Source organism: Aedes albopictus, chromosome 2 (assembly GCF_035046485.1).
Source record: "Aedes albopictus strain Foshan chromosome 2, AalbF5, whole genome shotgun sequence".
In the NCBI taxonomy this organism is placed as follows: Eukaryota; Metazoa; Arthropoda; class Insecta; order Diptera; family Culicidae; genus Aedes; species Aedes albopictus.
In genome coordinates, this window is record NC_085137.1 from 191958321 (window position 1) to 191985996 (window position 27676).

Here is a 27676-nt window from a genome sequence, read left to right on the forward strand (position 1 = left end):
TTTATCGCTTAAATCACCTTAGCGCAGTTTTCGTTTTTTCACTATGAATGCAGCGAACGAGCAGAAACCCGCTTCATGTAAACACACTTTAGTGTCAAAATAATACATTTAAATGTTTTTAATGAGCGTTTTGACATGGTAACTATACATTAGTGTTGTATTGGTGAAATTGAAAGGAAATTGTCATATCATTCAATCATAATATGGAAATAATGACAAAATATTCGAAGGCACACGGTGAATGGAGCCCCCACGGTGAATGGCGCCTTGACGGTAAACCATTTTTCGAATTAAAATGATCTAAATTTGCCAATATTTTGGTTACTTTATTCGTTAAATGAAAATTTTCTCATATTTCGGTTGATTAACCGTTTCAAGTGTCTGCATGCGGGGCGGGACATGCAAACGAAATAACCTGGAAAGCTAGCCGAATGGGAGGAGTTTCATCCAGGGGGGGGAATTGTACACGAACGTTCACGTATGCGTGAGAATTTTTTCGTTAGCAACGAAAAAAATTTACCCGAAGAGACCCGAAGTTGAGCCGAAATTTCTTATAGCAAACCCGAGCAGCTGTTGGTGAGTTTTCTGAAAGTGTCGAAACATCACTGAAAAGTAGCAAACATCGACAGTTTTTGCTACCAGATCGCATCAGAGGGATACTTGCTAGTAATTGCCCTACAATTTCCTAATTTATTTGCACATTTGAAGAAATTTTCTGTTTTATGGTGCAAAAAGTTTCCATTACAAATTCCAATCGTGAACCGAAAGAACAGAAAAAGAATAAGAAGCTCAGAAAATTCACCGAAAAACGGCAAAATTCACCAGCCGTTGGCCACGCACACGACCATGCTATCTGTATACCCGTCTTACATATATCCTGAGCTTCATCTACCAATCTAGGGACATAAAAGCTGTTCCCTCTGATTTCTTTCGTCATTTTCGTTGGATCAGTCAAGCAGGGCGGATGTCACCTCCACAGCTGAGCAGTGGCATATTAACCCAGTCGCGACTCTCGGCTATCGTGCGAATAGCACCAGGAATCTCATCCATGGCAGAAAGCGACGTACCAGTTTCCGGTGCCATCCTGTATTTAGCAAGGAGAAAACCAACACGCATTGCGTGACATGATGTTTTCAAGCCATTTTGTTCCTAAAACCGTCAATTAATCAAACGGTCTTCTTCAGGACCACCGAAAATGATTCCTCAAGAGTTGCAAATCAGATAATTTCATTCCATCAATCGAGAAAGTGTGGTTTAATCGAAAAATGAAAGATTGAATTCCGGCCACGAATCGTTCCACCCAGAATTTAGCAACGCATTGTCCTATCAACAATTTAACGTGAAACATTGGGGTGCGTCCAAAAATTACGTCACGTTTGAAGGGGAGAAGCGATGGATAGGGATGAGGATGAGTTGAAAATGTCTAATTTTTGCGTGCTGTAAATCAAGGACGATCCCTTGTTTAATTTAAGCATTTTCCGAATTAAAATGATCTAAATTTTTCTATGTTTTGGTTACTTTATTTGTTCAATGAAAATTTTTCTCATTTCTTGGTTGAAAATCGTTTAAAGCGTCTGAAGCATGCGGGGCGGAGCCTGCAATCGAAATAAACTAGAAAGCCAGCTGAATGGGAGGAGCTTCATCTGCTAATCTAGGGGCATAAAAGCTGTTCCCTCTGATTTCTTTCGTCATTTTTGTTGGATCAGTCAGAGACGGTGGAGGTGGATATCACCTCCACAGCTGCGCAACATCACGTCAACTGCGACGAGTGATAGCACCAGGAATCTCATCCACTGATCACGGCTGCGGTGGGCCCGGCAATGGAATTTACCTCCGGAGCTGGGTAGCTGCGCACCAACCCAACGACGGCTCTCGGCTGTCTATCTGATAGAACCAGGAATCTCATTCACGGCAGCAGGCGGTGGCAGTTTTCGATGGCTTCCCGCATTCAGTGTGGATAATTTTCAATTGTCTTTCTAAAATCAACCGTTATTTGAACGGACCTTTTCAGGACCAGAGAAAATTATTCCTTAGGAGTTATGATTCGGAATAATTTTCGGATATATTCCATCGATCGGTAAAAATGTAGTGCATTCGAAAAGTGAATGGTTGAATGCTTGGTGGCTCAGCAACAGCAAAATCGATCACTAATCTTTCTACACGAAATTTCTGACACAATGTGGGCATGTCATGCAAACGGAATTAACTGGAAAGCCCGCCGAATGGGAGGAGCTTCTTCTGCTAATCTAGGGGCATAACAGCTGTTTCCTCTGTTATCTTTCGTCATTTTCCTTGGATCAGTCAAGGAGAAGGGGGAGAAGTCACCTCCCAGTTAGGCAGCTGCACACAAACTCAGCGATGACTCTCGGCTATCGTGGTGGCAGCACCAGGAATCTCATCCACGACAGCAAACGGCCGCATTCAGTATGGGTAAAATCGCATTGCGTGATGAATTCATGCAATTGTCTTGCCAAAATCTTCCGTTTTATACACGGTCTTTTCCAGGATCAGCGAAAATGATTCCTCAAGAGTTATGATTCGGATAATTAAAAGCGACAGACTGAAAGCTTGGTAGTTTAGCAATAGTGAAGTGGCTACTAATATGTTCTTCCTGGATGAAAACAACGTATTGTCGAAAGAGTTTCACGTTAAACTTTAGTTGAAAAGATTTATCTAACGCCGTTCAATTAACTGATAATTTTATCCCCTCGATGAAAATTCTCTTGTAGAACAGTAATTTGACCATTTCTCTTCAAATCGAAATAACTCTTGAACTAGTCAACAGCTTTGGGTTCATTCAAATATTACGTAACGCCAAATTTGCCAATTTTAGACCCCCTCCCTCCCCCATGTAACAAGTTTTGTATGGAAAATTTTGAAATTTTGTATGAAGCGTAACGCAGCGCTGGACCCCCTCCCTCCCTCCTTAGCGTTACGTAATATTTGAACGAACCCTTTCCAAGTAAGCGAACCAGTTGAATACCAGCTTCTTGAGTTAAAGTTAGCTTAAGAGTGATTTGTTTTACTCTTATACAGCAAAAATGTTTGTTGTGTTATGAATGCGTTCAGCGAAAGCGATCACACAACATTACTTAACACATCAGCCCAGCATTTGTATTATCATAATAACAAACATTGTATTATGGAAATATGAAAGTCGGAATCTCGTTCCAGCCTTTGTCCTTCGTCAACATTGCGGTTATGTCTCAGACATTACCCACTCCTAGTTTTTTATATGAACAAACATCAGTGAAATAGAATTCCTATGTTGATATGTAATAAAGTTGTTTTTGTACTTGCGTTTCCGAAGGGGGGGGGAGGGGGAGGAGGGGGTTGAGACGTAATATTGGGGGGGGGGGGATTTTTCGGCGTTTGTGACAAGTAGTGACGAGCGGGGGAGGGGGTGGTAAAATTTTCGTCATTTAATCGTGACATAATTTGTGCACGGCCCCTAAACGAGAAAGACAATCTGCAATGTGTCCGGGAATGTGTACCACGTTGTAGTCAAATGCTTGCAACCGTAATATCCAACGCTCAATACTAGCACAGGCATTCGAACGTGGTGTAAACAATTAGTCCAAAACTTTGCAATCAGTCGTGAGCGTAAATGGCGTTCCGTGAAGGTACATTCTGAAACGCTCGACATTCCACACCAAAGCCAAAGCCTCTTTTTTTCAGTTTGACAATATCGTCGTTATCCGTCAGCGATTTAGACGCGAAAGAAATTACTCTGGGATCATCTTTCGAGTTCACCTGCAGCAGAACAGCTCCCAATCCCGAAGGGCTTGCATCAGCTATCTCTATTGTGTCATCACCTGGATTGAAAAATCCTAATGTTGTGGCAGTAAGCAATCTTCATTTTTATGTTCCTGAACGCGCTTTCGTGTACAGCAGTCCATTCAAGCCTAGTGTCCTTCTTTGTCGGGTCTCGAAGAGGTTCCGCGATCGTTGCTAAGCCAGTGATATATTTGTTCAAACAATTTGCGAGACCTAGGAAGCTTCTAACTTCAGATTCACTGGACGGTGATCGACATGATGCAACCGCGTTCAATTTGACTTGAGATGGACTAATACCAGCTTCAGATAAATAATGACCCAGAAATTCAAGCTGTGTAACTCCAAAAAACACATTTCTCCCAATTTAACTCTATTCCTCTTTCTTCGAGCCTGGCAAGGACCTAAAACAAATATTTAAATCTGATTCATTTATTCCAACAATTATCTCATACACTCAGAAAACTACCTTCTTAACATTTATGTCATGAATTTCTTTGGTTTCGCCTTCAATGATGATGTCATCCAGATTCCAGCAGGAACCTTCGCATTCGGTCAGCATCTCCTCCATAATAATATACTGGAAAATTTCTGGCGCCGCATCATTGAGAAACAGTCAAAAACGGAAATGAGCCTCCGATTTACCCAAATTTTGCGGCAGGTGCCTTTGTGTATACATGCAGGCGTAAACTCGGATGCTTTTGCATGTCGTTGCCGGTGCGCATGGAAATGTAGGTATGTAGAAAACGTGGCTTAATTTACAAAACTGCAGATAACTTTTGATAGGAAAAAAAAAAGACATCTCTATTTTTTTGATTTGTTATGTATAAATGTCTCAGTTTTCAATTGATGCAAACATTTTGAAAATTGGTGGTTGCCATCATAGTGAAAAAAATGTTTTGGTATAAAAATCCAAGATGGCGGCCAAAATAGATGTGGCCGACCCAACTTTTTATAATTGTAAATAGTAGTTCTATCTTTCCTCTTTTCAACAACAATTCGTTTTGAGGTGGTCTTTGGAGAAACTTTCGAGTTATAGCGGTTTAAATGAGCCACCATTTGACCAAAATCGAGGGGTCTGCACAAATTGTTGTGGCTCTAACTAACGGTAACCATAATATACATTTTCCTCACTTTTTTAGTGAGGACTTTCAGAAAATCGCCACCTTAAACATCTTTGAAGACAAGGTGTTAATAGTGGGCCGGTCTCAGCGAGAATTACCCATATGCCGGTCTAAATCAATTTTCAAAACATTGGGAATAAATTGTGACGGATATATAAAATACCTATTTATCTATATACATCGGATGCACAAAAAACGACCTATTTTAATGTTAAGGAAACAGTTCCCAAAAACTCGATGAGAAATTCATCAAGTCTTTTCCAACAATATTGATTAACATAAGAATCAAGGGGCTGTCCATTAATTACGTAAGGGATTTTTTACGATTTTTTGACAACACCACCCCCCCCCCCGTCTAGTAAGATTTTTTTTTGTATGAAACCCAAAATATTTTTGTATGACTCGTAAGATTTTGCAAACACCGCTCCCCCCCCCCCCCCGCCACCCTTCCCTCCATAAACCCTTACGCAATTAATGGACAGCCCAACAAGAACAACGCCTCATCAGTTCGCAGAAATATGAACGTGAGAAATTAAATAAGAGCATACAGTACCCCACCTGTCAGTAATCCACTTCATGAAATATTGATTATGTATATGACTCGCCGCATCTGATGAAGAACACGCGTAACGCCATTTTCAAACACAACGCCGTGTTTCAAAGGAAGATTGCATCACATGAACACATTCGGAAACTATACGGTTTGGATTTGGACATTTGAAACTTGTTCCGAAGCGTCAAAAGAAATGCATCGATCTGCCTCCGTTCCCAGTACTTCCCAGTACTACTAAGTATTACTTAATGTCTTAGCTATCAGGACGCTCAGTGAATCTTGTGCGATTTGTGTGCGCCACTACTTTGGAACATGTGAGCTATCGAAAAAAAATCTAGTACTACACCGATCATGTCCTATAGTTGGTAAATAAAAATCTCATTTAATAATACCGAACATTAAACATTAATTGTTTGCTTATTGTCGATTTTCCGCCATATCGAACGCGATGATTTCAATCCGTCGCGGGTGAAACCATCGCTAGAATCGTCGCCAGCCAATAAGCTGGCGGGAGTCTGACGTTTCTCCGATCTCACTAAATAACACAAATAGCAACATACAATAGTATACTGAGGAGCAGGAAAAGAAGCATTTTTAGGGAATGAACATAAAGTAGAAAATTCACATCCACCATCTCTTACTCTTTCGGCCAACTTCATACGTGTTCCTCCGTTAATCAAAGCGGACTACTCCGCTCATTCGTTTTGAGTACCCTCCGTGCTTTGTCATCCTGTTTATCAGTAAAAATCTCAAACTTAAAAACGTGGCCTGTTTCACTATCAGCTCTCGGGACCAGACCTTGTAACTGTGCATGCCTCGATATCAGCCGAAAAGGGATCGCCCAGACGATGCCGTAGCACGTCTTACCTATACGCCGGTCAGCAATCGAAAGTGGGGGAGAAATCGTTGACAACGTGAATGAGCTTATCATCGCGGCACTCACTTTGAGTGTCTCGCATATTGGGCGATCTTCCGTATGTTTAGCTCCAAACACACTGTATGCTCTAAGGGTGCTTTCACACCCACACATCCACCCTCTTCTCTAAAAAAAAAACCTCGAAAAAAACTAAATGTAAAAACATAAAAATTTATTTAATCCAACTGTTATTTACACCGGCCTCTAATTGAATTTGCCTTAATTAGTGAATTATTTTAGTAACACAGGATCACCGTGTAAGCGTTTACCAATAATGCTCATTCCTGCCCCTCCTGTACCGACGTCAATGAAAAAGGCCTTTTCCCCAGCACGGAGGAAGTTAGGCGTTCGACAATGTTAGGCATTTGTTAGTTATGTTGCTCATCGAAAAATTTTCGAGAGCATAAATCATAACCCCGAATTTATGCTGAATGTTCGATTTTTTTCGCGCGTCATTGACAGTTGAGCAAATGACAGTGGAAAAAAACTTTGTTAGTTGCGGCAGCTTAAAAATCGCGTTCGTCGGTCGAGAAAATGAGAAAAATTTGCGGTCTCAATTAGTTTAAACTCGTAGGAACCATTTCAGTCGTTCCGTCGTCCAACCCGTCAGTTCCTCGTCGCTGTTGCTGGCCAATAAGTTCGGTTCGTTCTCTTGGCACTGTCGCCGGAACCAGTCATCACCAAAAGAGTGTCCGATTCCCTTAAGTTTGGCCTCATCGTGTCGGTGTCGGTGAGTCACTTTAATTTTAATTCAATTTCAATTCAGTTTTAATTTAATGTAGATTTAATTTCAATTTAATTTTAATTTAATTTAATTTTAATTTAATTTTAATTTAACTTTAATTTAATTTTAATTTAATTTTAATTTAATTTTAATTTAATTTTAATTTAATTTTAATTTAATTTTAATTTAATTTTAATTTAATTTTAATTTAATTTTAATTTAATTTTAATTTAATTTTAATTTAATTTTAATTTAATTTTAATTTAATTTTAATTTAATTTTAATTTAATTTTAATTTAATTTTAATTTAATTTTAATTTAATTTTAATTTAATTTTAATTTAATTTTAATTTAATTTTAATTTAATTTTAATTTAATTTTAATTTAATTTTAATTTAATTTTAATTTAATTTTAATTTAATTTTAATTTAATTTTAATTTAATTTTAATTTAATTTTAATTTAATTTTAATTTAATTTTAATTTAATTTTAATTTAATTTTAATTTAATTTTAATTTAATTTTAATTTAATTTTAATTTAATTTTAATTTAATTTTAATTTAATTTTAATTTAATTTTAATTTAATTTTAATTTAATTTTAATTTAATTTTAATTTAATTTTAATTTAATTTTAATTTAATTTTAATTTAATTTTAATTTAATTTTAATTTAATTTTAATTTAATTTTAATTTAATTTTAATTTAATTTTAATTTAATTTTAATTTAATTTTAATTCAATTTTAATTTAATTTTAATTTAATTTTAATTTAATTTTAATTTAATTTTAATTTAATTTAATTTTAATTTAATTTTAATTTAATTTTAATTTAATATTAATTTAATTTTGTTTTAATTTAATTTTAATTTAATTGAATTTGTTTGAAATTAAAGTTCAAAAACAAATTAAAATTAAAATTAAAATTAAAATTAAAATTAAAATTAAAATTAAAATTAAAATTAAAATTAAAATTAAAATTAAAATTAAAATTAAAATTAAAATTAAAATTAAAATTAAAATTAAAATTAAAATTAAAATTAAAATTAAAATTAAAATTAAAATTAAAATTAAAATTAAAATTAAAATTAAAATTAAAATTAAAATTAAAATTAAAATTAAAATTAAAATTAAAATTAAAATTAAAATTAAAATTAAAATTAAAATTAAAATTAAAATTAAAATTAAAATTAAAATTAAAATTAAAATTAAAATTAAAATTAAAATTAAAATTAAAATTAAAATTAAAATTAAAATTAAAATTAAAATTAAAATTAAAATTAAAATTAAAATTAAAATTAAAATTAAAATTAAAATTAAAATTAAAATTAAAATTAAAATTAAAATTAAAATTAAAATTAAAATTAAAATTAAAATTAAAATTAAAATTAAAATTAAAATTAAAATTAAAATTAAAATTAAAATTAAAATTAAAATTAAAATTAAAATTAAAATTAAAATTAAAATTAAAATTAAAATTAAAATTAAAATTAAAATTAAAATTAAAATTAAAATTAAAATTAAAATTAAAATTAAAATTAAAATTAAAATTAAAATTAAAATTAAAATTAAAATTAAAATTAAAATTAAAATTAAAATTAAAATTAAAATTAAAATTAAAATTAAAATTAAAATTAAAATTAAAATTAAAATTAAAATTAAAATTAAAATTAAAATTAAAATTAAAATTAAAATTAAAATTAAAATTAAAATTAAAATTAAAATTAAAATTAAAATTAAAATTAAAATTAAAATTAAAATTAAAATTAAAATTAAAATTAAAATTAAAATTAAAATTAAAATTAAAATTAAAATTAAAATTAAAATTAAAATTAAAATTAAAATTAAAATTAAAATTAAAATTAAAATTAAAATTAAAATTAAAATTAAAATTAAAATTAAAATTAAAATTAAAATTAAAATTAAAATTAAAATTAAAATTAAAATTAAAATTAAAATTAAAATTAAAATTAAAATTAAAATTAAAATTAAAATTAAAATTAAAATTAAAATTAAAATTAAAATTAAAATTAAAATTAAAATTAAAATTAAAATTAAAATTAAAATTAAAATTAAAATTAAAATTAAAATTAAAATTAAAATTAAAATTAAAATTAAAATTAAAATTAAAATTAAAATTAAAATTAAAATTAAAATTAAAATTAAAATTAAAATTAAAATTAAAATTAAAATTAAAATTAAAATTAAAATTAAAATTAAAATTAAAATTAAAATTAAAATTAAAATTAAAATTAAAATTAAAATTAAAATTAAAATTAAAATTAAAATTAAAATTAAAATTAAAATTAAAATTAAAATTAAAATTAAAATTAAAATTAAAATTAAAATTAAAATTAAAATTAAAATTAAAATTAAAATTAAAATTAAAATTAAAATTAAAATTAAAATTAAAATTAAAATTAAAATTAAAATTAAAATTAAAATTAAAATTAAAATTAAAATTAAAATTAAAATTAAAATTAAAATTAAAATTAAAATTAAAATTAAAATTAAAATTAAAATTAAAATTAAAATTAAAATTAAAATTAAAATTAAAATTAAAATTAAAATTAAAATTAAAATTAAAATTAAAATTAAAATTAAAATTAAAATTAAAATTAAAATTAAAATTAAAATTAAAATTAAAATTAAAATTAAAATTAAAATTAAAATTAAAATTAAAATTAAAATTAAAATTAAAATTAAAATTAAAATTAAAATTAAAATTAAAATTAAAATTAAAATTAAAATTAAAATTAAAATTAAAATTAAAATTAAAATTAAAATTAAAATTAAAATTAAAATTAAAATTAAAATTAAAATTAAAATTAAAATTAAAATTAAAATTAAAATTAAAATTAAAATTAAAATTAAAATTAAAATTAAAATTAAAATTAAAATTAAAATTAAAATTAAAATTAAAATTAAAATTAAAATTAAAATTAAAATTAAAATTAAAATTAAAATTAAAATTAAAAAATTAAAATTAAATTAAAATTAAAATTAAAATTAAAATTAAAATTAAAATTAAAATTAAAATTAAAATTAAAATTAAAATTAAAATTAAAATTAAAATTAAAATTAAAATTAAAATTAAAATTAAAATTAAAATTAAAATTAAAATTAAAATTAAAATTAAAATTAAAATTAAAATTAAAATTAAAATTAAAATTAAAATTAAAATTAAAATTAAAATTAAAATTAAAATTAAAATTAAAATTAAAATTAAAATTAAAATTAAAATTAAAATTAAAATTAAAATTAAAATTAAAATTAAAATTAAAATTAAAATTAAAATTAAAATTAAAATTAAAATTAAAATTAAAATTAAAATTAAAATTAAAATTAAAATTAAAATTAAAATTAAAATTAAAATTAAAATTAAAATTAAAATTAAAATTAAAATTAAAATTAAAATTAAAATTAAAATTAAAATTAAAATTAAAATTAAAATTAAAATTAAAATTAAATTAAAATTAAAATTAAAATTAAAATTAAAATTAAAATTAAAATTAAAATTAAAATTAAAATTAAAATTAAATTAAAATTAAAATTAAAATTAAAATTAAAATTAAAATTAAAATTAAATTAAAATTAAAATTAAAATTAAAATTAAAATTAAAATTAAAATTAAAATTAAAATTAAAATTAAAATTAAAATTAAAATTAAAATTAAAATTAAAATTAAAATTAAAATTAAAATTAAAATTAAAATTAAAATTAAAATTAAAATTAAAATTAAAATTAAAATTAAAATTAAAATTAAAATTAAAATTAAAATTAAAATTAAAATTAAAATTAAAATTAAAATTAAAATTAAAATTAAATTAAAATTAAAATTAAATCAAAATTAAAATTAAAATTAAAATTAAAATTAAAATTAAAATTAAAATTAAAATTAAAATTAAAATTAAAATTAAAATTAAAATTAAAATTAAAATTAAAATTAAAATTAAAATTAAAATTAAAATTAAAATTAAAATTAAAATTAAAATTAAAATTAAAATTAAAATTAAATTAAAATTAAAATTAAAATTAAAATTAAAATTAAAATTAAAATTAAAATTAAAATTAAAATTAAAATTAAAATTAAAATTAAAATTAAAATTAAAATTAAAATTAAAATTAAAATTAAAATTAAAATTAAAATTAAAATTAAAATTAAAATTAAAATTAAAATTAAAATTAAAATTAAAATTAAAATTAAATTAAAATTAAAATTAAAATTAAAATTAAAATTAAAATTAAAATTAAAATTAAAATTAAAATTAAAATTAAAATTAAAATTAAAATTAAAATTAAAATTAAAATTAAAATTAAAATTAAAATTAAAATTAAAATTAAAATTAAAATTAAAATTAAAATTAAAATTAAAATTAAAATTAAAATTAAAATTAAAATTAAAATTAAAATTAAAATTAAAATTAAAATTAAAATTAAAATTAAAATTAAAATTAAAATTAAAATTAAAATTAAAATTAAAATTAAAATTAAAATTAAAATTAAAATTAAAATTAAAATTAAAATTAAAATTAAAATTAAAATTAAAATTAAAATTAAAATTAAAATTAAAATTAAAATTAAAATTAAAATTAAAATTAAAATTAAAATTAAAATTAAAATTAAAATTAAAATTAAAATTAAAATTAAAATTAAAATTAAAATTAAAATTAAAATTAAAATTAAAATTAAAATTAAAATTAAAATTAAAATTAAAATTAAAATTAAAATTAAAATTAAAATTAAATTAAAATTAAAATTAAAATTTAATTTGCAACATGTCTAACAAAAGTGTGTCATATCTGTCTAATTTTAGACTAACATTAGGCAAAAGTGAGACAAAAAGTTAGCCTAACATGCTGGCCAGTTAGTCTCACATTAGGCTAATGTTAGGCTAACCCTCCGTACTGGGTCGTGACAGCATCGCGCAGCAGGTCTGTCAATGTTTGTTGTCATTATTTTCTGCTGCAAGGGCAACTTCACTGGTGGTCCATTTTTTGGTCCAAATTTATACCAATTTTGGACCGTTCCAAATTAAATAGACCAAAGAAAATAGACCAAACCGCGCGCGAACGCACCGATTGTTCTATTTTTTGGTCTATTTTTGTGTAAACAATAACAGACAGCGAATTTATTGAGGACGTTGCGGCGGGTGCCAATATTTTGTATATTTTCAGAATAATCCTGCATTCCCTGAGAGAACTACTGGAGAATTCCTCGTAAGGAATGATTGGAAGGTTTCTCCGAAGAAATTGCGGAAGAAATCTGTGGCATGAACTGCAGGAAGATTTCACGGAAGAAGCCGTGGTGGCAGAAATTGCCAGCAAATTCTCTGATGGAACGATTCCCGGGAGATACGGTTGGAATTACTAGAGAATTCCCCACAAGGATACCCCGTTAAGGAATGCTGGACAATTCCCCAGGAGTATTCATTTGTTTATTGGTGGTGGACAAAATCGCAAGAGGATTTTCAGATGATCTTCAGGAACTTCCACAGAGGATTATTCCAGCAACTCCCATCGTGAAATCCTTCCAGAAACACCCACCGGGGATTCCTCCAGGAGTTTCCGCTGTGGATTTTTCCAAGAACTATTTCTAGGGAGTCCTCCAGCAGTTTTTTTTTTTCGGAAATACAGCAGGAGTTCCCACCGAGGATTCCTCCAGAACTTCCCTATGGGGATTCCTCCAGGAGTTCCCGCTGAAGATTGTTCCAGAAGATCCCACCGGGAATTTATCAAGGAGTTTCCATCGCGGACTCCTCTAGAAATAAACAACCGGGAACTTCCACAAAGAGGAATCCTCCAGCACTTCCACCGCGAAATACAGAAACTACCACCGAGGATATCTCCAGAAGCTCCCACCGGGGATGCTTCCAAGAGATCGCGCTGGGGATTTCTTCAGGAGTTCCCGCTGGGGATCCCTCCAAGAGATCCCGCTGGAAATTCCCACAGAAGATTATTCCTCCAGGAATTCCCGCTGGTTATTCCTTCACGAGTTTCGCTGGGGATTTTTCAAGGAGCTCTTGCTGAGAATGCCTCCTGGAGTTCTCGCTGGGGAGTTTCTTCCGAAAATTCACCAGCAGTTCCCACCAAGAATTCCTCTAGAAGTTCCCTCTAATGATTCCTCCAAGAGTTTCCGTCCCGCTAGGGATTCCTCTAGAAGTTACTGCTGGGGATTCTTTCAGGAGTTCTGGCTTGGGATTCTTCTCTCAAGAGTTCCCAGTTTGAGTTCTTCCAGGCTTTCCGGCTGGGGAGATCGTTCCAGAAATGCACCTGGTATCTCTTTTGGGAATTCACCTGGAGTTCCGTCTGAGAATCCATCAGGATTTCTTTCCGAGAATCCATCAGGAGTTTTTTTTTTCCGGAAATCCATCTGGAAGTTTTTTCCATTTTTTCCAGGAGTTCCTTCCGGGAATCTAGCATTCTTCAGGAATTCCTCGAGAAACTCTTCGAGAATTATTCCAGAAGTTGTTTGAAAATTTCTTCAAGAATTCTTTGGGAAATGTCTTCTGGAGGTGCTCCTGGAGGAGTACCGTAAGAAATTCTCGGGAGATTCCGTACATATTCTGGAAGAATTCCAAAAAAAAAACTCCCGAAAAAAGTTGAAAGCTCCTCCGGGAGTTGTTCCAGAAGTTCCTCCGGGGATTTCAGCAGTTTCCTTGTGAATTCTTCGAGGAATATCTCCGGGAAGAGTTGCTCCAAGAGTTCTTCCAGGAGTTTTTCCGGAGATTTCTGCTGGAATTCCCTTGGGATTTTTTCGTGAGTTCCTATAAAAGTTGATCCGCAAATTCCCCCAGGTTAACCACCAAGAACTTCTCCGATAATTCTTCCAGGAGTTCCCTGGAGAATATTTCCAGGAGTTCCTTCGGAGATTTCTGCAGGAGTTTCTTTGAAAATTCTTTAAGAAGTTCATCCGGGAATTTTACCACTTCCTTCCTCCAAGAATTCTTACAGTAGATCCTCTGGGATATCTATCACGAGTTTCTCCAGGAATTCCTTCGGGGATTCTCCAGGAATTCCTTCGGGGATTCTCCAGGAATTCCTTCGGGGATTCTCCAGGAATTCCTTCGGGGATTCTCCAGGAATTCCTTCGGGGATTCTCCAAGAATTTCTTCTGGGTTCTCCAGGAATTCCTTCGGGGATTCACCAGGAATTCCTTCGGGGTTTCTCCAAGAATTTCTTCTGGGTTCTCCAGGAATTCCTTCGGGGATTCACCAGGAATTCCTTCGGGGTTTCTCCAAGAATTTCTTCTGGGATTCTCCAAGAATTTCTTCTGAGATTCTCCAGAAATTCCTTTGAAGATTCTCCAGGAATTCCTTCGGGGATTCTCCAGGAATTCCTTCGAAGATTCTACAGGAATTCCTTCGGGGATTCTCCAGGAATTCCTTCGGGGATTCTCCATGAATTCCTTCAGAGATTCTCCAGGAATTCCTTCAGGGATTCTCCAAGAATTTCTTCTGAGATTCTCCAGGAATTCTTTCGGGGATTTTCCAGGAATTCCTTCGGGGATCCTCCTGGAATTCCTTCGGGGATTCTCAAGGAATTCCTTCGGGGATTCTAAAAGAATTCCTTCAGGGATTCTCAAGGAATTCCTTCGGGGATTCTCCAGGAATTCCTTCAGGAAGTCCTTCAGGGATTCCACCAGGAAGTCCTTCAGGGATTCCACCAGGAAGTCCTTCAGGGATTCCACCAGGAAGTCCTTCAGGGATTCCACCAGGAAGTCCTTCAGGGATTCCACCAGGAAGTCCTTCAGGGATTCCACCAGGAAGTCCTTCAGGGATTCCACCAGGAAGTCCTTCAGGGATTCCACCAGGAAGTCCTTCAGGGATTCCACCAGGAAGTCCTTCAGGGATTCCACCAGGAAGTCCTTCAGGGATTCCACCAGGAAGTCCTTCAGGGATTCCACCAGGAAGTCCTTCAGGGATTCCACCAGGAAGTCCTTCAGGGATTCCACCAGGAAGTCCTTCAGGGATTCCACCAGGAAGTCCTTCAGGGATTCCACCAGGAAGTCCTTCAGGGATTCCACCAGGAAGTCCTTCAGGGATTCCACCAGGAAGTCCTTCAGGGATTCCACCAGGAAGTCCTTCAGGGATTCCACCAGGAAGTCCTTCAGGGATTCCACCAGGAAGTCCTTCAGGGATTCCACCAGGAAGTCCTTCAGGGAGGAACTCCTGGGAGTCCTTCAGGGAGGAACTCCTGGGAGTCCTTCAGGGAGGAACTCCTGGGAGTCCTTCAGGGAGGAACTCCTGGGAGTCCTTCAGGGAGGAACTCCTGGGAGTCCTTCAGGGAGGAACTCCTGGGAGTCCTTCAGGGAGGAACTCCTGGGAGTCCTTCAGGGAGGAACTCCTGGGAGTCCTTCAGGGAGGAACTCCTGGGAGTCCTTCAGGGAGGAACTCCTGGGAGTCCTTCAGGGAGGAACTCCTGGGAGTCCTTCAGGGAGGAACTCCTGGGAGTCCTTCAGGGAGGAACTCCTGGGAGTCCTTCAGGGAGGAACTCCTGGGAGTCCTTCAGGGAGGAACTCCTGGGAGTCCTTCAGGGACTGCTGGAACAATTCCCAGAGGAACTCCTGGAACAATTCCCGGAGGAACTCCTGGAACAATTCCCGGAGGAACTCCTGGGACAATTCCCGGAGGAACTCCTGGAACAATTCCCGGAGGAACTCCTGGAACAATTCCCGGAGGAACTCCTGGAACAATTCCTGGAGGAACTCCTGGAACAATTCCCGGAGAAACTCCTGGAACAATTCCCGGAGGAACTCCTGGAGCGATTCCCGGAGGAACTCCTGGAACAATTCCCGGAGGAACTCCTGGAACAATTCCTGGAGGAACTCCTGGAACAATTCCCGGAGGAACTGCTGGAACAATTCCCGGAGGAACTCCTGGAACAATTCCCGGAGGAACTGCTGGAACAATTCCCAGAGGAACTCCTGGAACAATTCCCGGAGGAACTTCTGGGACAATTCCCGGAGGAACTCCTGGAACAATTCCCTGAGGAACTCCTGGGTGAATTCCCGGAGGATCTCTTGGAACAATTCCCAAAGGAACTCTTGGAAGAATTCCCGGAGGAACTCCTGGATCTATTCCCAGGGGAACTCCTGGAACAATTCCCGGAGGAACTCCTGGAACAATTCCTGGAGGAACTCCTGGAACAATTCCCGGAAAAAACTCTTGAACGGATTCCCGGAGGAGCTCCTGGAACTATTCCTGAAGGAAATCCTGAAACAGTTCCCGGAAGAACTCCTGGAACAATTCCCGGAGGAACTCCTGGAACAATTCCCGGAGGATCTCTTGGAAGAATTCCCGAAGGAACTCTTGGAAGAATTCCCGGAGGAACTCCTGGATCTATTCCCAGAGGAACTCCTGGAACAATTCCCGAAAAAACTCTTGAACGGATTCCCGGAGGAGCTCCTGGAACTATTCCTGAAGGAAATCCTGGAACAATTTCCCGGAGGAACTCCTAGAACAATTCCCGGAGGAAGTTCTGGAACAATTCTTGGAGAAATTTCTGAAAGAATTCTTGGAGGAACTCCTGAAAGAGTTCTCGGAGTTCCCGAAAAACTTCTGGAAGAATTCTCGGAGGAACTTGGAAGAATTTCAGGAGGAACTCCCGCAAAAAAATTCGCGGAGAAGCTTCTCATAAATTTCAGAGGAAGTCCTGGAAATTTTCCCGGAGCGACTCCTGGAAGTATTCCCGGAGAAGCTCCTGGAAGAATTCCTGAACAAACTCCTGAAAGAATTCCCGGAGGAAATCCTGGAGGAATTCTCGGGGGGATTCCTGAAATAATTTTTGAAAGAACTCCTGGAAGAAATCCCGGAGGAAGCCCACTGGGAATCTCTTTAGAATTCATGGAGGAACACACAGCGGGTACTCCTGGAGAAATACCCATCGAGAACTCCTGAAGGAATTACCTGCGGGATATAGTAGGTGAATAATCTCTAGCGGAAAATTGTAGGGGAATCCCCAGTAGCAACTTCCTAAGAGATTTCCAACAGGAACTCCTGGATGAAGCAAGAACTCTTTGAGGAATCACCAGTGGGAGTCCGTACAGAAATCCCTAGCAGGATTTCCCTTGGGATTTCCTAAGAAAAGCCCAGGAGGAATTCACAGCGGATACTCCTGGAGGAATCCCCGCGAGAACTTTTGGAGGAATTGCCATCGAAAACTGCTTGAGGAAACACCAGCGAGAACTCTTGAAGGAATCCCCCGCGGGAACTCGTCAAGGGCGTATTTTCTCGAGCTTTCTGCATTTCGTTGGAAAATACAACATTCCAGCTACATATTATTATTAGCTTTATTAGGGAGATTTTCAGCCCGAGGCTGGTTCATCTCCACGCAGCTACATAGGTATACAGCATACATGTAGAAGCATTCCGGTTCCGGTTGGATCCAACTCCTTCTTTAGGTTCGGCAGCTTTTGCAGGACCCCATCAAGTAAGAGTAATTTCGGAACGTGCAGCCGAAAATAGCTTCTAGCAGATGCTCCTGCGTTCCGACTTCACTTCCAGCAGCATCTGGCATCATTCATGTTCCGGCGGATCAATCTTGACTGTTTTGTGGCACGGATGTCGATCCGGAAATCCTGGCAGCTGCTCTTGAGGACTGGAGGGATAAATTCTCGCGTTTTTCCGGGCGATGTTCCGCCAGCGACGTCGGTGGTTCCACATCCACACAAATCTGGTTACTCCGCTAGGTCCGATGAAGCGATGACAACCGAAATGACAAAAAATTAATGATGTTGTTTATCCCGTTCAAACGCCAAAATGAATTTAGAACCAGAGAAATCCTGGTCCAAATCGAGACAAAAATGGACCAAAAGTTATGCCGGTTCCAAAAAAAATAGATCGGTCAACTGGTATAAACAACTTTTGGAACAACATTTACAACACCGGTGCACGCCGAAATTTTCGGTTTGGTCCAAAAATTTGGAACAAAACAAGGATTTGGACCACCAGTGAAGTTGCCCTAAGCTCGCGTTCCAAATAAGAATAAGGCTATCCATGAGACAGATGCGATCAGCTGATTTTTTTTTGTTGACTATGTATTTTTGACAATCGATGATCGGGGTGACAGTTGAACACAAAGGAATTTGTTAAGCACCGACGACACTCGACGAAACTTTGTTAAGTTGTACTCACACTGTGTTTACAGTTTTGGCTGTCACCCCCATCGCGAAAAGTCGTCATGGATTGCCTTATTCTGCTGTGAAAGTTCCTTCTAAAATTGTGCCAGTTCGGGTAAAAACAAAACGCTGATGCAGGCGAGTGAGCAGCTGGTAATTTAAGGTAGCTATCAAGGCAACAATGTAAGTTATTCATCTGATATTTATTGCGATTTCAGTTCACTTGTAAGGGACCAATGTTGACGAACGGTGTCTTCGATGGTGTTTTATTTTGCCGAGGGAAGCATTCACGTTCATCTCCGATGCAGCTCAACGCAGTCCAACATCAACAAGAGCAACGTGAGAAGATGCATGTGGAAAATTTGACCCAACTCAAGACCCAACTGTACGCAAGGGCAACTAGGCTTGAATAGTCCTGCAATCTTTACAAGTGATCTGACTTCGACGTAAAATGAATGCAGTTTGATCAAGCTGTTTTCTGTTGATTTCAGAGTAAGTAGAGAAGAAAGGAAAGGGAACAGATAGGAAAGAACGTTTGATTTTATCAGATACTGTATAGAGAAGTATAAAAACAGTTCAAGTTGTTTTATTCAGTTTGAATTGTTCAATTTATCACATAGCTCCTTTTGCTTATACGGTTACTGGCTATACTTTTTCTTACTATTGCTTAACTAGTCCTTGTCAATCAACCGAACGTAATCACTCAGGAAAGCGGGTGCTTTCTTGTCGCGTAAAGGTCGGTGTACTTGTGTACCGCTCGGTGTACCCGTTGCGTATGCGCTGGTACTTTCGTCGTTTGAATTTGTTTTACTGTTAGTGATGGTTGCTGCTTTGCTGTGTGAATCTCGCCACTGATTAACCTTCTTTGTCTGTGACACATGCCGCTTTGTTGTTTTCCCCTCGTTGGTATTGAGCACCAAACTTCCGTTTCGTTGTTCGACCACTGTATACCTTGTGGGCGAAAAGCGTGACTCTCCTTTGACGCGATTTTGCCGTTCAATTACTACATCGTCCCCAGGTGAAACTCTGCACTTTCGAGCCCCGCGTCGTTCGTCTTCTCGACGTTTTCCTGCCAATTTTTCCTCGCGGTCCCTGTGTTCTAGCTGTGCTTCGGAGAAGTTTGACTTGCCACGTTGAATCAAGGGTAATCCTCGCTTAATCCTCCGACCGTACATGACTTCCTCGGGTGGGACGGTTGTCACGCTGTGTTCAGCGGCGTTGTGGGCGTTGATTGCGCTCTTCAGTTCGTCGATGTAATTGGTATTGTTTGCAGTTGCTGTGGCCATGGCTTTATTCACCAATTTCATACAGCTTTCCGCAAGCCCATTCTGCTGCGGGAAGAGAGGTGTCGAAAAGGATAGTGCAATATCCCGTTTTTTGCAAAATTCTGAAAATTCGGAGCTGTTAAAGGGAGGTCCATTGTCGGTCCTCACAGCTTTTGGGTAGCCTTCCTTTTCAAAAACATCATCTAGCACTTTTTGAACGCAATCGAATTTGGTGGATTTGACCGGGTGGGCGATCATGTATCTTGATCTATAGTCGACTATGACGAGAATCAAAATTCCCCCATACCTAGCGTATGGGCCATTGAAATCAAGTGCGATGGATTCCCACGCACTGCGTGGGGCTAGCACTCTTTCCATTGGAGGCGGACGTTCCGGTTTCCCGTTTATGCAGCATGTTTTGCAAGATTCCACCCATCTTTTTATATCACTTGTCATGCCTGGCCACCAGACCCGCTGCCGCATTATGCTTTTCGTTTTTGGCCACTGATGGGTGACCTTCATGGGCTACTTCTAAAGCTCGAGTTTGAAGTGCCTTCGGTATCACAGCGCACCCTTTCTTAACGAGAATTCCGTTCTGAACAATCAGCTCATCCTCAACCGATTGGTATCTGCGCAGATCTTTGTGCCACAACCCCGATTCCAGTGCTTTAATCACCGATAGCAGCATTTCATCCTCATCGGTGGCGGTTTTGATGTCGGCTTCCATCAGGAACTCCAAAGAATTTACCTCTAGCGTCGCGATCTCCCATGGGCTAGCATCTTCTTCAAAGGGCGCGTCGTCTCCTTCATAAAGCCTTGATGATGGATCCGCGATGTTCTCCAAACCTCGGATATATTCGACGTTGTAATTATATGGGCTTAACCGAAGGGCCCATCCGTCGGCGCGTGTTAATGCTCTTTTGGACTCTTCTCGTGATCGATTGAGGATAAAGGTGACTCCCTGGGCGTCGGTACGGAGCGTAAAATGCCTACCTAGGAGAAAGTAGGAAAAGTGCTCCACTGCCCATACCGCACCCAGAGCTTCCCTTTGGTTCTGTGGATATCTCTTCTCAGTTGGGGTGAGGGCTTTGGAGGCAAAGCTTATTACCCTAGGTGCTTGGTTTGCCCCCTCTTGTACCAGCACGGCTCCTAAGGCGACCGGCGAGGCATCCGTGTACAAAATGGTTTTATCATTGTTGGAGAAGAAACCCAAAGAAATCGTACAGTCCATGATTTGCTGTTTCACCAATCCGAACGCTTCACGTTGCTCCGATCCCCACAGCCATGTCTTAGACGTGGTTGCCGTCCACAATGGGCTCGTGATGTTTGCGAAATTCGAAATATACGGGCTTAGAAATGATGCCAGCCCTAAGAAACTGCGAAGTTCCGACAGTGTTGTTGGTTCTCTGAAGCTGCGCACACTTTTGACCTTTTCATTATCTATGTGGAACCCGTCCGCATCCAGTTCATGGCCAAGGAACTTAATCCTAGTTTGATCGAATTCGCACTTGGCCACGTTCAATGTTAAATTATTTTCCTTCAGGATTTGTAGAACTCTAGCAACTGTTGCTCGAAGTGCTTCAAGTGTATCGGCGAAGATTAGTATATCGTCGATGAACACTATGACGTTTTCGACGTTTTCCAAGATGCGGACCATCTCGCGCTGAAAAATCTCTGGCGCGCAATTGACGCCGAACATGAGGCGGGTGAATCTATACATCCCGTCCTCAGCCAAAAACGTGGTCAAGTCGCGCGATTCTTCCGATAACTCAAGGTGATAAAAAGCATTACTCAAGTCAAGTTTCGAGAAATACTTTGCCCCGTGCAATTTGGTTCTCATTTCATCGAGCAACGGAAGCCTATAGTATTCGCGATTTATTGCGCGATTGGGGGCACGCATATTAACCACGAGCCTGAAATCGTTTTTGCCCTTGGCCACGGCGGACATGCCACTGATCCAGTTTGGTGCGGTCTTGGTTTTCTCTATTATGCCCCGAGTTTCCATTTCACGTAATCTCTGTCGTGCAGCTTCCCTGTAACGGGATAAGCGTGGGTTCAAGAAAGCTTAGTGTATAGCTAATGAATTTGTGTGCCCCAGGTAGGAATTGCATGAAGCAGCGGTTCCCAACACTCGGGTTCAACGAATATCAATTGGAATTGAATTGCATAATAGCAAAATTTAAACGGAAACGGGAGATTTACGAGCTTTGTCAATTTTGCTTGTAACATAGATTCAAACTTTAATAAAATGGTAATACCTACACACTGTCGACTATTGCATTGAGAACCGCTTTTTGATAGACATTGTTTGATTCGAACATTTGAACTACATTACATACGAGATGTATACTCACCGATACGCGGCTGGCACATTGTAGTAGGCGCTCTTAGTTGGTGGAACATCTTTGTCGACACTAAATGTCACCTTTACCCCCGGCATTATCGGGAAAATGCCATCGTCTTCGCGGTGGCTGACATTGTTGATGATCTGCAGGAGTCCCAAATCGTTTGCCGTGGATCGACCAAGAAGCGATCTGTTACCTTTGGAAACAACGTGGAAGACTGCTTCGTCTGTAGAACTTGGGGAGTGTGAGGTTTTTGCCACGATACTTGCTTTGAATGTGCAGTCAACAGTCATTGGCTCACATGATCCATAGGCACGCAATTTATTACTCGAACTGCTACCAAGCATTTCAATTTTTGCTAAGCCCGCTCTAGCTTCTCTTTCACGTTTGTCCCAGTCATGTCCACCAATGACGTTTACATCTGCACCCGAATCGATTAGAAAACGGATGGAAGAGGACGATCCGATTGAACAGTCGACCATGACGTCTTCTATGGAGAGAGCATTGACTTCCTATAGTGAATGGAAAGGATTGTACGAGTAATGTAAAAGATGTTTTTTGTAAGACATACGTTTTGTTTTATTTTACATCAATCTTGTAACCCATCTAATACTTAAAGATTATTTGTATTGGTTATACCTGGTTCTTATCGTCGTGTTTGTCCTCATCGGGATATGATGGTCTGCCAAAGGGTTTGTCGGTTTGCTCGTATTTCACAGAATTCACCTGTCTCTGCCGACACGCGGCTACGAAATGGCCTGATTTACCGCAGCGGATACACTTGCGGCCCAACGCAGGACACTGACCATTTCGGTGCCGGAACAGGGAACAACGCGAACACCGCCTGCGATTTTCTTCGGACCGTGGATTCTGGACATTGCTTCGATATTGCTTGGTCGTCGTTTCATCTGGATGGCGAGTTGAATTCGGACGCTTACGGTCACTTCGATCGAACGATGAGGATCCTTGTGCCCTTTTTACCTCGAAGACGTTAGAGCTCTCCTGTTGACGTGTTTCGGCCTCGTAAGTATCCTCCCTGGCTGCTGACTGTACAATGAAGTTTGTCTCGTATCCGTAGATTCGCGCCTGCTTCACTAGCTCTCGGTTCCTAAGTCCACTCAATAGCTGTGCTCTTACGAATCTGTCTACATCATCGGCGCTGTAATTGCATGCATGTACCTTGCACATCAACCGCGCGTGAAAAGCGACCGCTGATTCGCCGCTTTCCTGTCGCATCCTAGAAAAAGCTTCGTGCTCGGCAGCGGTGTCGGTCATCGAGCGGAAGTAGGTTTTGATGTTTGCGACGAATGTCTTATAGCAGTCTGGGTTGGCCAAACTTGGACGTAGTTTTGCGGCTTTAATGATTTCTTGAAGCTCACTGCCTACAGAGAGGAACAGCAGTTGCGTCCTCTTGACCGGGTCGTTCATGTTGCTGAACGAAACCGCTATCTCGAAATTTTCGATGTAGCGGTTCCATTCCTCCCACATTTTATTGGCTGGAATGCCACTCGTGAACGGTTTTATGTGATCCCAGCGGAAGCTTGAAGAAACGTTTCCGCCGGTACTTGCGCTCGTATCGTTGGGTAAGTTCCAGGTATTATCGGGATTATCGTCCACCACTGGCCTAGGACTGGGTTGGAAGCGGGTCAGGGCTTCGTTTATGCCCGCAATCATTTTCTCCATACGCTCGATTCGTTCAGTATTACGTACGTTATCCATTGCGTCACGAGAAGGGTTTTCGGTCGGGGTTGTATCAGGAATTGGGTGCGTTGGGTTGGTTTGTGAGCTTATCTGGTTCGGAGTTTGATCTGCGTCGTGATCATCGTCGGTATCGGAATCGCTAGTTTCACTGTTTGAACTGCTACTGCTACCAATGTCGCTGTTGTTGTTCTCGCTGCTGCTGCCGCTGTAGGTGCTCGGGTCAACCATCGATACGCTGCAGGTTTGGTCCACTGACTCGTCTGCGATCGAGCTCTCGACCGGAATTTCCTCTTCATCTTCGGTCGTTGCTCCGATCGGTCGAACATATCTGCCGTCGTTCATCATCGTACGTACTTGTTCGAGCCAAATAACTTGTTGTTATCACGCTGCCGTCTGTAATTAAAATCATGTACGCTTTCGTTAATTTTCATAAACCCAATGCATTAATTGATTTCTTCCGCGAAACAAAACAGATGCGTTTGCATGTAAACTAATTAATGAAACAGGAAAAAAAACTGCCATTTTTATGCGGGGTCTTTCCTGCCCGCTTTTCTACAAGCGCGGCCTTTTTGCTTGCTGTTTCAGAGCTTGGAGCTGCTTCAGTCCTCTAATTCTCTAGCGTGGCCATATTGCTCGCTATTCAAATGCGCGATTTTTTTTTTCGAATCCGCTTTTTTTCCAGCGCGGTCTTTTTATCCGCCATTTTTACGTTTTATTTATTTTCCCAAGCGCGGCCATCATACCCGCTATTTCAATGCGCGATTTATTTTTCCAAATCCGCTTTTTTCCCAGCGCGGCCATTTTACCCGCTTTTTCAGTGTGCAATTCTGTCCGCTTTTCTCCCTAGCGCGGCCATTTTGCCCGCTATTTTAGTGCGCGACTAATACAGTCCGCTATTCCTTCGAGCGCGGCCGTCTTGCCCGCTATTTTAATGCGCGATTTCTTTTTCTAAATCCGCTTTTTTTCAGCGCGGTCATTTTACCCGCTTTTCCATTGCGCGACTAATTCAGTCCGCTTTCCATAATGCGCGATCCTAGCGATCCGCTGTCGTAAGAACGCGTAAGACATTTTTCCGCTATTTCACTTACATGCACCGCTTATTTCTGGATGATCCCTTTTCGGAAAAGGTTTTATTGAAGAAGCTAAATCAGGTTCAGAACTTTTTAATGCTGCAAATGAGCAGCACCTGGCATTGGACCGCCATTGTGCATGCCTCGATATCAGCCGAAAAGGGATCGCCCAGACGATGCCGTAGCACGTCTTACCTATACGCCGGTCAGCAATCGAAAGTGGGGGAGAAATCGTTGACAACGTGAATGAGCTTATCATCGCGGCACTCACTTTGAGTGTCTCGCATATTGGGCGATCTTCCGTATGTTTAGCTCCAAACACACTGTATGCTCTAAGGGTGCTTTCACACCCACACAGTAACCTCTCTTGATGCGTTTCTGGGGCATGAATTGTTTCAGAGTTGATCGACCTTTGAACAGAATCATCGACTCATCAATTGAATGTGATGCTGTTGGTTCTGCTTCCGATTGACACGAAATATTTAGTAATTTCGGCAATGAACGAACTTTATAAAGCTTGTCGTACTTATCGGAACCCTTTGCAGACATCATGCAATTGTTATTTAGGTGTAAGTTTTCTGTATTTTTTTAAACCTTTGGTAAGGCATATCTGTAGCTATCTCTTCAGAACAAAAAAAAACGGATAACTAGACCAATATAGATCCATGCTAGGCAAACGGTTGAAGCCCGAGTTTTGCAACGGGTTCCAAACAAAATTGTATGCAATTATGCTTCTCATTTGATAATGCAATTCAAATGAGTTGCATTATGAACATTATAAAACTATTTTGCATTATGCAACTTATTTCAGTTGCATAATGAACCAGTTCGGAAAAATCGGCTATGATGATACCAAAATGAGTGACATAAAATATAAATTACTAGCTGTCCCGGCAAACTTGGTGGTGTTTGACAACTGTTGAGGTCATCGCAGCAACGCACTCTAGATTGAAGTAATTTTGATCACGCTGAATTTCTTCCCGGCTCATGAGAAACCCGTACATTATCATTTTTATTACTTTTCTAGTGGATTTTCGTTTTGTCCATATAAACACAGCCACCACCAATACGAATCGAACCATGCAAGACTCATGCTGATCGGTCCACCTGTTCTTGAGTTTTGTTGCCTCAAAGGAACTTCAAACTCATTTTTATTTATATAGATAGATGATATTGCATCTTGCATTGCTTTATAGATTACCGTGCAAATGTTCAATCGTCTAAAATATTTGTTCACACGTCAAACACCAAGGAAAGTAGCAAGTAAACAAACCGATTATTCCATGCACCACCCAAAAAGTGTAACCGACGCTTAAACTTTCTAGCAGCGAAACGATCCAATGTATGCTTAGACTGGTGGGAACATATTGTGGTGTGACAAAAAATTTCTACAGGGGGTCGAATACGGTGCAAAAAAGCAATACTGAATTGCAAAATAACTGTTTGAGTTGGATGGTCCCATATCAACTGAAAAACTATAGGGCGATTCACTTAACAGCGTAAACCGCTGATTAAATGTTATCCTGATTGAACGTCGTGATCACCAAGGCAATCTTTGATTATTTCATTAGCAATATCATGAAACATTTCAAATAAGCAAAAACCCCAGATTAATCCACCTAGTGGTGATAGTGCCTTTCTCGTCAAATATGTACTCATGATCTTTACGTCGACATACGCCGATCCTGAGAACACTTATACGCTTAATACGATTCATGTAAAATATAGCCTTCTTATGAACCAAATTGTGCACAGTAATTTTAGACGCAAAAGAAGATTACAAAGCGTGTGCGTAGTGTCGCTGAGGGTGGCTGAAGACGAGACTGCTCGAGGTGTTGCGCATAGCGTTCTTTAAATTCTTAATTGAGCAACCCTATGTATCACACATATATGACAAAGCATTGCTGATGATAATAACCTAGCTGTAATGTAACACTAGTGAAGAGGTGACGGTTTTCTACTATGAAGTTACCGAATATGTAAGTTTTACTTTGTATATTTAATGTCATCATCTAGTAAAATAAAAATATTTACAGTTTTACAGCAGATTGAACAGCAATCAGTAGTTTGCTTTCTAGATGTTCGCTATAAGAGTCGGTCTACCAATGCCTCTTCGCAACACTGCAAAGATATTCGTTGTCAATATACCTACAACGAATAGGTGTTTCTCCATTGGCGTTATGAGATCCAAACAAAGCAGTATGATTCGGACTGAACCTTCACCGCGAGATGCACGAAGAGCTAGGCTGGACAATTGTTTGCAACGATCTACCGTAAAGGTGGTGAGGAAGCACCACCGAGCTAATTTTTTACCTACGCAGAGGTTCGACGACGCGAATAGTAGCTTGAAACAAAAACAGTGTTTCACAGAAGCTGCTATGCAAAGTGTTTTGTACGTGGAACATGGGCGTAATCAGTGTACTGGAAAACAGCGAGTTGTTCCCAGGAGAACAACGTTCAATGCAAATTTCTAACGCTGTGATGCCATATCGATCCAGTGCTGATACTTTGTTAGCATGTCCATCAATATCTCTGTGTTTAAAAGTGTAGCATCCGTTCAAAAGTGCATACATTTCATTCATTGTTATTATTCCAAACATTTGGGCCATAAGTAGAGACCTTATGTGACTTTAGAAGTAGGGATGTTCCAAATATTGACAATATGCAATTAATCGATGTAACACTTGTAGAATCTAAAGATTTTGTAAAGCTCCAGTCTACACATACCGTTACGGGGGGGGGGGGGGGGGAAGTGTTGCGCATAGCGTTCTTTAGATTCTCAATTGAGCAACCCTATGTATCACACGGTTGTAGGGCAAAAGGTCGACGGTCAAAAGGTCGAAGGGTCAAAAGGTCGAAGGGACAAAAGGCCAAAAAGTCGAAATAAAAAAAATACCTAGGACAAAAGGTCGAAAGGACACTTTTCCTGCTAACCTTTCATTAGGTTACCGAAAATGACACTGTTTGATGTGTCGCATGCATGGGTTTGGTTCTCTTTTATATTTCGCCACTTCCGTCGGGACCCCTCGGAACCGGTTCCGGAACATAACCGGTTCAGATATGGTCTGATACTGTTTTCCTGCTAACCT

At 36.9% G+C, this 27676-nt stretch overlaps 2 protein-coding genes across 2 annotated transcripts; both read right to left on the reverse strand.

The window, feature by feature from the left end:
- Positions 1–18877: 18877 nt before the first annotated feature.
- On the reverse strand, positions 18878–19729 carry LOC134286304 (uncharacterized protein K02A2.6-like). The gene has a single exon (XM_062847908.1). It carries the CDS (start codon positions 19727–19729, stop codon positions 18878–18880), a length of 852 nt encoding a protein of 283 aa, XP_062703892.1.
- A 187-nt stretch (positions 19730–19916) lies between these two features.
- On the reverse strand, positions 19917–23862 carry LOC134286305 (uncharacterized). Its single transcript, XM_062847909.1, has 3 exons — positions 22456–23862; positions 21826–22328; positions 19917–21504 (listed from the first exon to the last, which is right to left on the reverse strand). Exons 1-3 carry the CDS (start codon positions 23860–23862, stop codon positions 19917–19919), a joined length of 3498 nt encoding a protein of 1165 aa, XP_062703893.1.
- Between the last annotated feature and the right edge of the window lie 3814 nt (positions 23863–27676).